Source organism: Buceros rhinoceros, unplaced genomic scaffold (genome assembly GCF_000710305.1).
Source record: "Buceros rhinoceros silvestris isolate BGI_N320 unplaced genomic scaffold, ASM71030v1 scaffold2345, whole genome shotgun sequence".
Lineage (NCBI taxonomy): Eukaryota > Metazoa > Chordata > Aves > Bucerotiformes > Bucerotidae > Buceros > Buceros rhinoceros.
In genome coordinates this window covers 17,618-30,377 of record NW_010413225.1, presented here as the reverse complement: position 1 = coordinate 30,377, position 12,760 = coordinate 17,618, and the positions used below count along the sequence as shown (strand labels likewise).

Below are 12,760 nucleotides of genomic sequence, written 5' to 3'. Positions count from 1 at the left end.
GAACTTGTTTTACCAGTATAGTTTGAGTTCGGCAGTGTTCTCATACAAGTCAGAGAACTTAGGACAAAATGGAGCTCAGGAAACATTAAAAAAACCAGTGCCTCACAATTTTCAAACTAGTTCAATACCCACATTTTAGTAGCTACGTTTAGATTATGTTTCTTGCCTTGATTATGACACTGTTACTCAAGGTAGGGGCAGATGTCTTACTGGAGAAACATGACATCTACTGTTTCTCTTCCATCTCCAAAGTCTGCTATTCTGTCAAAGGAGATACTAGACTGGATGGATGCGATTGCTCTTTTACAAATCTACGTGTTCTTTCTTACTCACCTAGAATTGCTCACATTTCCAGAAAACTACTGGAATGTATAAATAAAGCTGCTATACGGACTATGATTTCCAACATCTTCCATCTTATGCTCTTAAAAATACGTGCTTGTATTCCACTCCTTCCAGTTTCCATATGCTTCTATCCAGTTTTGAACATCAAAGAGTTTATGATCTATCGCAGCTGATCCCTTACTGTCCTCTTTATAGAAAACAAGGACACAATTCATTTAAAACTTCCTGGAAGTCTTTTCTCTCTCAGGACAGCTGTAGTATCTACATATTTTCACGCTGCATATGGAAACTTCAGGTCCTATATCAGCCCATGCTCAGGAATGTAAATGACTTAGGTGGCTTTTGAAAATACATTCAGAACATTTTTCAAAATTTTCAGCTTAAAAAAGGTGATTTTCCTCTATTGCCAGCAATCACTTCCATTAGACATTAAATCTTAAGCAGGATGTTGGATCTGAAGACCTCCTGGGGTTCTCTTACAGCTTAAATTATCCTATCATACTATGAACTAGGAATCTATTTCATCAGTCAAGTATGCCAATAAAGAGTCATTTTAAAAATGAGAAACTTTTTGCATGCCCTACTCCTTCAACAGTTACTGGTTTTTTACGCCAGGGAATATTCCTGGCTGTAGAAATACAAACGTCCAGTGCTAGCACATCAAGGGTTTAAAGCAAGTAGCAAAGAATTTAGTGGGCAGTAATGAAATAACATGGGACGAAGATTTCTGCAAAAGACTTCTGAACAATCTGACACCATGCTTAAAAAAATTAAGAAGTTTTCAGACATAACCCTTCTTCTATTAATTTGGATAAATTAAGAACTTGATTTTGGCTCCTCACAAACTCCTAACCTTTTTGATGAAACTCAGTTATCAAGCTTCAGAAATATTATATGCCTACGAACTGCTAAAATCACACTGGTTTTCTGGTAAATGAAAAGTAACAGCAGTGTGGCATTGTTTCCATGAAGGATTAAAGGCTCTAAGGTTGGACTTAATATGCTCCTTTGGGGAAAAAAAAAAAAAAGAAGAAAAATTTTCTACAAAACTTAAATTCAGAGGGAAAGTGCACTTACAGTGTTTGCAAGTTCTAAGTAGCTTCCTCCAACAGAGTTGCTGTAATTCGAGGCCTGAGCTAGAAGTGTCTGCAGAGCAACTTGTTGAGACGCATTGCTTCCGCCATGCTGTAACACCTTTTGTAGTGTAAAATAACTCTGGAGGTCTGGACTCTGAAGGTCTCTTGCTCCTGAATCATACTCCCAGCTTTCTCTGGCTCCTGATAAGGCACCTAAAATGCAGAAATGGAAAAGCATTCTAATATGGACTGTGTATAAATAATACATAGAATCATAGAATATCTCAAGTTGGAAGGGACCCATAAGGACCATGAAGTTCTATTCCCTGCTCCTCACAGGACTACCTAAAATTAACCGTATGCCTAAGACTATCATCTAGATGCTTCCTGAACTCTGACAGGCCTGTCAGAGTGGTGCCATGACCACTTCCCTGGGGAGCCTGTTCCAGTGACCAGCCAACCTCTCAGTCGAATGTTCCTAATGTCCAATCTGAATGACCCCTGGCGCAGCTCCATTCCATTTCCTCGTGCCTTATCTCTGGTTACCAGAAAGGGGCGATCAGCAACTCTGCTACACTTCTTGAGGAGGCTGTAGACTGTGATGAGGTAAGCCCTCAGCCTTCTCTTCTCCAAGCTGAACAAACCAAGTGACCTCAGCCACTCCTCCTAAGTCTCGCCCTCGAGACCTTTCACCATCTGGGTCACACTCCTCTAGGCACACTCCAGTAGTTTGAGGTCCTTCTTATACTGAGGCACCCAAAACTGCACACAGTACTTCAGGTGAGGCTGCATGAGTGAAGTGCAGAGTGGGACACTCACCTCCCTTGACCAACTGGCTTAATGCACCACAGGACACAGTTGGTTCTTTCGGCTGCCAGGACACACTGTTGACGCATGAATAAACCTGTTTGCCTTTACAGAAGGAAAATAAGCAAACAGCTCCACCATCATTATTCCCCATCTTACACATGCTGACAATGCCAGGAAAAAAAAAAGTAACATTTCAATGCACATATTTACTGAATTACAAGATCCAGAAGGAAAAATAAAAGCATTTGCATACATTATTTAGTGTAAAGTAAAACCAGTGTAATTTACAATAGCTAAGGACCACTGAACGAGTGCCAGTTACTAAGTCAGATTGAAAAGCAGCACTGATCAAAGAACCGAAGTGGAAAACTGTAATTCACCTTTTTGTTTACTAACACAGTAAGTGAATCTTTTAGCTGTACAGTTTACCACTTTTTATATTAGTGCTGCCTTTCTTATTATCTCAAGGATTGCTAATTTCAGTTCAAATTTCAGAAACACATGAATCACAAGGTGTTTCATTACAAATCAGTGCAAGAATATGTTGATGTGGCTAGTGACAACAACGAATACTTCAGAGTTTCTGTATCATGAAGCTGTAGGGTTGCTGTTGTCCATACAATCCTTCCAATCCCCTACAGCCACAGACAGGCTTAAACTTTAAAACATATTGAACAAAATTTTCTTATTTTATTAGTAACTATTTTATCCTTGGGTACTTCTGCTTCCCACTGTCCCATTTCTTTTAAAACCTTATGTTTTAAGCTTGACAATTTCCTGTGACGAAGCATTCCATGGTAGGCACTACATTATTTAACAATCCTGGGCAGTACTGTAAGATTTTATATGTAGAATAATAAAGATTAAAAACAATTAGGTGACTTGTCCAAGCACACATTCTAATAGAAAAGTCGGGACAGAATCCAGAGCTACTAGACTACAGCAAAGCTGTAAATCCATCATGCAAACATCAAACCATAAGAAATTGTCTTTGATGTCATCCTATTAGTTTGAAAGCTTTTCCTTTTTATGAGCAGGTTCTCTCTCTCAAATAGTCATTAGCATTCAAAGTGGGCTTTTACTAATCAGTGTTTAGAACCTATTCAGTACAACACCAGGGAAGAACAATAAAATGTATAATGAATTATTAGCAGCATGCCTCTCCCTTGACAAGAAAGTAGAAGCTGCAAAAGTGCAAATGGTAAATCAGCCAAAAGGGGAGCAAGGCAGCAACCAATCTGTTGCTTCAGGTCAACACCCTAACACCCTGTAAAGCAGTTATGCAGGACAATCCGACTTAAGAAAGCCAGAGGTGTTTTCCCTGCCTTACTGTAGTGAGAACATGCTAGTCCTGAAACATGAACACACCGTAAACCAAAAGAAGAATTACATTTTATACTGATATAATTACCATGATTCATTACCACAGGTACAGGTAATAATTAATTCAAAGATTAATTCAATTACTTTTACACCAAAAGCATGCACCACCGTTATTTAATCTAGCCTCACACTGCAAGTTCTCCAGCTGAGCTGAACTCAGTTGCTGCGACCAGCCATACTCCACACTCCAGGGTGTGAAGTGTACCATGCACGGTGACTGGTGACCACACTCAGCGTTAGGTACCCCTGCCCTCTTGCGGCTGCGGTATAGCGTACCGCCAAAAAAAAAAAAAAAAAAAAAAAAAAAAAAAAAAAAAAAAAAAAAAAAAAAAAAAAAAAAAAAAAAAAAAAAAAAAAAAAAAAAAGTAGCAGTCCACAGACCTGGAGCAGCAGATGTGTCTCAGGAGCCTCACGGAGACAGGATTGTCTCCTAGGATTGACAAGAACACGGCAAATAATCCTATCTGCACAAGCACAGCCAGAAAATTAAGAGATGCTGGAGCATCAGACAGATGCTCCTCTTTTTACAAAGCTAAATACGGTACATATTTCAACAGAGTACAAGCACTACATTTCTATTAGTCAAATGACATTGTTCTGCAAAAGAGCTTTCACATTCATTCAACTAACAGCTGAAATGGTTTTGGTATGAAAATGTTACAAACAGAAATAGGTCAAGATTTGACTGAAGGAGTAAAATAATTTGTCTTTGAAAACATAATAAAACTAATACAATAGACCAGAATTCTCTTGTAGACGTAAGTTGGTAAAAGAAATCTTCTCAATGTCCACTGAAGGCTCATGCACAGTTTTAGGTGCCTATCGTACCTGTACTATGTACACCTAGAGCAGTCAGCTCACGCTTTGTCTTCTCTGTGTCTCTGTGCTACAGTTGTAAAGTTGTCGCTTTCTAGGGGTATGTTTCTTCAAATCATCACAAAACCTCAAATTTATTTCAGGTTCACTGAAGTATCCTCACTATTGGTACATTCAGAAATTCTGGAATTTCGTCCTGTCAGACTCGCTACAGGGTACACCTATAGAGTAAATCTGGGAAACACTTACATACACCTTTAAAGAAATTAGAACAGTTTGAAAGTTAACCATTGCTCTCACTTATTAAATGAATACCAACATGTCTTTTTTTAAGCTTTTCAATTTCGATATTTTACACTCCCTGACATATTTTTCCAAGCAGATTTCTACCAAGTATAAAAACTACCTAAAATCCTAAGAAAAATCGACTGAATGCCTACATGAAAATCAGGATAGATAGAAGAATGAGCGTGCAGAGACAAAACCATAAAATAGACTATTGAAGTTTGTGTCAGGTAACTCATGCCTTATAAAGTCTTGAGAAAGTAAAACATTTAGCGATGTGTCTAGCAAAGGAAAAGGTTTCTCTCACTACAATTTCCCAGTCATGCAACACAGCTATCTAGTTGAAGAAGCTGGGCTTGTTAAACCACAAGCCCAAGCCGTGCATATTAACAAATGTTTGTGGAATTTCAGTCCAATGACAGTCCTTCAAATTTATTTCAATTACCACAGAAATGCTTATCTGTACGTCAACTCTCATTTACAGATTCATTACTTGCCAGCAAGCTGGCATTGGCCATATAGGAAATGATGAAACAAAAAAGCACACTATCCATGACACCTTCATACACTTGTCCTTATACCTGAAATTATTTGAGACATGACAGTTTCCTCTATTCAGGCACAGGAAATTAATGATGGGAACGATTTACCAACAGTTTAAGAAACTAAGGTCTCCTAGAACCAGGTGTTGTTAAATGACCAAACTAAATTTCGCCAGGACATTCATGGCTAACAACTGCACTGTATTCAGGAACCCCATCTAATATTTCATTTGTATTTTATTGTAAGGGATACAATAATCCTTTTTTACTTAGAAATTAATAATCTCTAGTAAAAAGGGATGTATATAGTAATAGGAAAAAGGGCACATAAAACCTGAAATCGTACAGAGGCTAGATGAAGTTCCAACATACCGTCCAAGTATGGTATTTGTACTGTATGCACAGTACTTCTAAAAAAAGTTATTTTCCCTCTCATGGCAATTTGCTCTATATATGAACAATCAGCTTCCCCCAGATTATCTTCCACTCAAGACAATCTCAATTTGGATCTGACTTCAATTCATGTGTAGCAAATCAAACAAAACATCCTGTTTGTTGTCTGTCACTGTCATTTTGTTGCTTGCTGTTTATGAACCATAATATAACCATAATAATAACCATACATTGGTGGTATTAGAAGGGGACACATGAAGAGAACATTGTCACATAAATAAGAAGAGAGTAAGCAGAAATGTGCTGAGGGGCAACCCGTTTTACAAAAGCTGCAGAGTGGGATGTATCACAGTGCTCCTCCCCAAGCCAAGTGAAGCATGGCCTCTATGAAAATCCTAGTTGCATCCTTCAGGTTTCTCAAGCTTATCACAGTTTGTAGAGAAAGCATAAACTAGGACAAAACTGATGAACTGAAGCTGTAATCCAGTTCCCCACTCCACATGCCAAGCCACAGATCCATGTCTTGCCACAGGAGCTGACGAAGGGGAACGGACAGATCTTGAACAAGCCAGATCCACAGTGCTCTGTAGAGCTGTGCAGTGCTAAGGTGGCCAAGGACCGGGCTCCAGCCCTAGCTACATGCTTGGGTTTGGCCCAGCCATTCTACTGACCCTTGATTGCAGAGGCTATGAAGGGCAGCTTCCTGCACTTCGCCTGCAGACATGCCCTGCCCACTGCTCTCTCTGCCTCCCCCTTCTGCCCAATTTTTTAAGTTATTTGGTAATTTCAAAGACATTTGATAGTGGCGTCAAAGTCTCAAATATACTAAATTCTTGTAAGTTCTAGGGATGGTGAAGATATGACAGACTCCGTAGGTGCTCTTGTTGAATAATAATGCAATGTGATGCAATGCTCAACCTTTCCAACAAGAAAAAAATAGAAAAAAAAAAAAACCAAACAACCAAAACAACAATCCACACACACGGAAGAAGGAAGTCAGGAAATTAAAGCAAAGCAAAATTAGTTTGTCCTCAACCAGCAAAAGGGTAAACTGTGCTACTCCTGGCTGCAGGACGTGGCAAATGCTAAAGAACAGCATGGATTCAGGGACTCAGTTCTGTAAGGCAGTATTACAGAGGGAGGGAGACATGCCTCTGTGAACAACTGTGACTATCTCTACATCAAAGTTACTGAACTGAAATTTAATAGGGAAGCATCATTACATGCTCACCCAATTCCTATTATCTTCTCTAACTATTTGTTTTTCACCAATCTAAGACACGGGATACTGTTTCAGAATAAACCCTGGTCTGATGACGATTAGCTGTTCTTACATTTTACAAATATTCAAAACATAAGAAAGCTTCAACCAAGTCTGTTGCTCTATTAGACACCAGAGAACCCATTCTGCAAGGATGACTTTCATTCTCTGTAGATCCATCAGCATTTAACATATACTACACACTGCAGTTTTAATAAGATTAGTCAGCTGTCAATTACAAATCCCCTGGAAATACAGGTTCACTTTTTCTGCTGCTCATAAAACGTAGCACTGTAGGTTTCTAAGAAAAAAAAAAAAAGGAAAATTATAATAATAATTACTTATATTCTTCCGCTTCGCACAAATATAGTGGTATTAAAAGATTATTTTAAAGTAATAAACTGAACCACTTACAGTTAAGGAAGTTTGTATGTAGTTAAATTTGGCCTAGCAGATACTCAGTTTTTCTAGTCAAATAAATTTAAGATGAAACTTTGCTCACAAATCTCAAGAAAATCTACAGCACACCTTCGAGTCCATATTGGCTCAGTACTTTTTAATTAAATATAGCATAAATGTAATCACTGCATCAGTTTATTGAAGGCAATTTATTCGTAGTAAGATCAAACATGGAATTAATGCAAAGCAAAACTAATTATTTTTCAGCTCCAACTAGCCTTTCTCTCGTATTTACCCATAAGCTTAATTTGAGGCTGAATTTCTACCATTCCTTTTATTAATTCTCAAGCTTGATCCCCAATGTAAACAAATTATCATATCAAATTTTCAAGGGATTTATTTTCAGCAAAGAGTACAGGGGAATTGGCTATGAATTAAATACTAACTACTAACCTACAGGTAAATACTGCTTATGGTATTCATAACTATTTACCTAGAATATGAAATCAGATCGGTAAGTACATGCAACTTTCAGTGGGACAGGAAACCATTCACCTGTCTAAAGAAAGAATTTTCTTATAAACCGTACCATTTCTTGTTCGTTCTCAAAAACAATGAGTACTAGAAACAGATTACTCTTTATCTTGGGAAAAAAATGGCAATTTGCTAATCTATACAACATTTAATACAAACAATTCTAATCCTAGCTTTTACCCAAGACATCTGAAACTATACAACACTGAAAAACCTGACAGAAGACACAACTGTTCAGGCAACTTCCTGCCTTAAATCATTAGAGGTGTGGTTCTGCTATGATACAGGATCTCACTCAACAAGCCATCCACTTCGATCACTCACTAGATGATACAAACAGATTTATTGTATGCACAGTTCTGATCAGTCACTGACATTCTTTCTGTATTTCCCACTGAAATTATATATTAAAGAGTCAGGTAGCATATGATCACTGCAAGACTCTAGGAATGCCTTCAAAAGTTATTTTATCAATTTTTATTGTATTTTTAAACAATGTCAGAAGAATGTTAACAGAGCTCACATTCCATTTCCCTAATAGAAAAATTACTGTTTATTAACCACAATTATTGTTAAAGCTCTCATTGATATTAATAGTGTAGGGTAAGAACTACAATACCTTATAATAGCTTTGAGTTGCTGATTCCCAAGCAGCAAAAAGCATCACTCTAACGCTTGGAAAATGCAATTTTTTAATTCATTTGAATACAAGATTAAACTTTTAAATCCACACACCCATTTGATTGTCAAGGTAGTAGGTATGGATGCAAGTTTGTCTTACTGAGCACATATATGACTGGGTATTAATAAATGAGTCCTGTACCTTGACTAAAACAGTCAACCAGTTTCCCTACTTCTGCATCCCACCCAGAAATACAGGAGTAGAAACATTTGTTGGGCAAAGTTGGGCCCAATTATTAGAATAACCTCATTGATAAAAAATGATGGGTGAGATGAAGTTCAATAGTCATTTAGTTGTAATTATTTCTCAGGACCGTTTTTCCTGGTTATTTTCTTTATAATGGAAGGCAAAAATTATAGGTAGCAAAGATAATCTTTTACTTAGATGTATGTATATGTTTTTGCACTCTCTGTTAAGAAATTGCAAACAGCTAGAAGAAAAGCCTGCACAAAATTCTGTCTGACTGGTAATCTCTGCACGATTACACACAAAGTCACCATGTAAAAACATGCACGACAAAGGCTCGATTTCTTTGCTTCATATCAACATGAACCCTGCCACTCAGTGACAGTCAAACGAATTTTGAAATTTATGCACACCACATGGCTAAGTGATAACAGCTTTCAAGGATTATCAGCAGCTGACACACCATGTAGAAATTAATCTTGAAAAAAGTTCTGTAAACTATCTTTGAAAATAATGTTTATTAAAAAGTGTTGTATGTCTTGAAAAAAAGATACACAAAAAGAACATCCACCAAGTTTATATGTTTGAATTTGCACAGGATTATGTCTCCCATCTTACACAATGTTTGGAAAGCAATAGCAAAGTCAATATAACACAATCAACTCTTTGATCACTAATGAGTACATTTGAGAGCCCTCAAAGACATGGAAACATATGTATATTATAATTCAGGCTTGACTGAAAGCATAATTCCTCAGCTTTCATTATGTTCATACTTGGTGCAGTGTTTATATAACAGAAATACATTACAGTGGTGTTTCCTTGCCTCTTTAAAAAAAGGTCTGTAGAACATCTTCAACAGCACTGCCACAATGATTTTCTTTTACAAACAAATAGAAAACAGTTGCATTGTAAATGCCCATCATTACTATTATTTCCTCCCATTCTGTTTTTTTTTTTTCTTTTACATGAGGGAGCATTTTCACATGTTCTTTAATTATTAAAAAATCTTACAGAATCTGCAGGAGTCTTGAAAGGAAGAACAAGTACAAAACCCATAAATTCCCTATAGGTTTAAAAACACAGTAGAGTGCAACTGTCAGGCTACACCAGCACAGAGAAATATACCAAGACAGGAAATTCAAAGGTCTTATGGAATTAACTTTTTTTTTTTCAGGAGGGGGGAGGGGCACGTGGGGAATTATGAAACAAAAAATTAATTCACTCACCAACTTTAAAAATGCATTAAAATATTCTTGTGGAACTAACAGAAATTGGAAAATAGGATAAAAGAGGAGAGGTTGAATTGTATAGATAAACAAATCCGCGTGTTCATCTATATCTATTTTTTTACAGTAATCAATAAGATTTCTTTGTAGGATGCATTTTGGGATTGCATAATACGGACTTTTCTCCAGTAAAGCTTAGGACCTTTTACCCTTGATTATTAATGATCAGACTGGATGGTCTAAGAAAGTGTATTTTAAGAACATGTTGCCAGAAATGTGGTCAGCAAACAGGGAAACCACATATAGCAGTCTGAGGGCAGAAGAAGTTTTCTGTTTTGCAGGAAAATACAACAATGGCAGCATTGAAAAAACCAGCCAACAGAGGCAGAATATAATTATATGAGCTAGGGAACACACATCATCCATAATCCAATAAAAAAAGATATTAGGCATGATCTTGGTTTTGAACTGTGATACAACTCCTGAAAGAGATTCATGAATGGAAATGGAATTGAGCCCAAATATTATGAAGATTCAGTCCAGACAGTGATGGAGTAATGGGCAGAGAAACTGCGGAGTTAATTGTCTCGCAATTTCAGAATATGCATGGAAGAAGGATAAACAGGAAAACCCCTACAACAAAATTTGACTTAGAAGCAGTAAAAGACGCTGAATCAACTAGTGGTGTTTGTTCCCATGTTCATTAAGATTGTGAATGTGCCCCTGAGTCATCCAGGCCAACAGGGGGGAGGTATATATATGGCTCAGCCCAACATAAAGACTATAAAAATGTAAGCAACTAACAAAAGACTTTAAAAGAGAGCAACAGGCTTGAGCTGGCTTCAATCACATATATCTCCCTGGAGAGGCTGGGGATGCTCAGGGTTGTGATGGTGAGCATATTAGGGAATGAGGTTGGAATTGTGATAGAACTATGTATTGCAATTGCTATATTCTGCTGTAACTTGCATTTGTGTTATGTTTTCAGTACGTTTTATACCGTTGTGCTAAATCTGAAATCCTCTGTAACATAAGCTACCTCCAGGTAAGTAAATCTGATGTTAAATATGACACCCTCCACACAGAGAATATCTAAAAGCACTTGGTGAGAGAGAACCGGACTCTTGACAGTATGTCAGTTAAATGAGGAGTCGGAACACAGATTAGCAAACTCTCCAGGAAGATGTATGAAGTATATCTGACAAAAATATTCCTAACTTAATTTAGGACACATGCAAAGAAAGACTATTGGCACGACTAATGCAGGATCTCTTGTTGAAAATAATTCTTATAAAAATCTAGGCCCATGTAGTCTAAACAAGAGGTTGAGAAGACCCAGCTGTAACTAAATACACCCTTCTTCTGAAGCATGGATGTAGGTCAGTTCTAGTTCTTGGGCCTGCAGTCATGTTTACCTGGTATGCAGGTGCTGTAGGGAGCTAGAGCACTGACAAGATCCCCAGCTTCTTCCACAGTACCTGGCATAATGGGATTTTTGACCACAGAAGCTGAGTCCTCCGATCGCTTGCAATTTGGAAAGCATTTTTTAGGTGTTAGCATTTCTGATCTAAGGCTCATTAATCACAGTGCTCTCAAGGACTGGACTCAATGCCACAGACAATCCCTTCCCACATCCCATGTTCCTGTAGATGGCATGGCAAGGTGGGGGTTTTTTTGTCATTGGTTTTTTGTTTTGGTTTTTGTTTTTTTTTCCTTGGTGGAGGGAGGGCAAAAGGAAAGGAGAATTTTAGAGACAAAGAGCTCACTTCCGCAGTTATCAGCTGAGCTCCACAGATCTTGCCCGTTCAAGATAGACTGTTTTGTGCAAGCAGGGTTTTTAGAAGAGGATGTTCTGCACACATTCCAGTCTACGCACCAATGACCAAACTGCATCACTTACAACAGCACTCTAAGATGTCATGAAATTATGCCAAAGCATATTTACAAAGCCCCTTAGGGGAAAACCTGATGTCAGTAAAACTGGTAATAAAACTCCTGGAGTTTATCTTTTTTTTTTTTTTTAATTACACCAACAGGACATTTAAAAGTCATACCTACCTAAACTGTTATTGCTGCTAGTTGGCCAGGAAGCTATCCTATCTCTTAACTTTTTCTTCTTACAAGAGTCATCAGCCGATTTCACAGAAAGCTCCACTTCCTCCTTCCTGATTTCTTGTACCAGTTCCATGCGGCACTGACTAAAATTGTGGAAGGAAATTTTTCCATTTTCATCTGCTCCCAGCTGGTGCATGATCTCTGCAACAGACTCTTCCATGTTCAGCTGGCGGCACACCATCAGCAAGTCATTCCTAAGGATATTTTTAGAGGGAATATGGGGGCAAGGGAAGGATGGAAGTGGAAGAGAAATTGGAGAAGTGGGAATAGAGAAAAAAAAAACAAACAAGTTTAGTTTAGAAGAAAAGGAATACTAACTCTGTCTAATCTGGAAATGCATTAATGTGCAAGCTTTTAAAACCAGTAAGTCAAACTATTTTTTTTTTGTTAATATAACAAAGGAACTATGAGATTTGAAAAAAGTACAATACAGAAAGACTACAGAAAACACTTTTAAAGTGTTAAACTCTGTTTTCATGCCATTAACAACAGTTCTACTAGCAAAGATTAACACAAGGGAGAGCTGAATCCTGCTGTTCATCTTCACAGTATCTTCTGAAAAGCTGGCATAATTAAGAGCTTAAATAATTATCTTCTGGCTACTTAAAATCCATTTTCCTTAGGACAGGCCAAGCAGATTTCCTTTGCCACTGAACAACAGTAAGCTGAAGAGGAAAAACATATAAAGGACAAAGAAAACAGTG

At 37.6% G+C, this 12,760-nt stretch overlaps 1 protein-coding gene across 1 annotated transcript in view; it reads right to left on the bottom strand.

The window, feature by feature from the left end:
- LOC104493873 overlaps positions 1 to 12,246 on the bottom strand; it is a gene marked incomplete at its 3' end in the record, with an annotated part of 14,054 nt that extends 1,808 nt beyond the window's left edge. The window contains exons 1-2 of the mRNA XM_010136634.1: positions 12,000 to 12,246; positions 1,423 to 1,634 (exon numbers count right to left, since the gene is read on the bottom strand). Coding sequence (XP_010134936.1) covers positions 1,423 to 1,634; positions 12,000 to 12,237 — 450 coding nt within the window. The remainder of the gene's footprint in view (positions 1 to 1,422; positions 1,635 to 11,999) is intronic.
- Between the last annotated feature and the right edge of the window lie 514 nt (positions 12,247 to 12,760).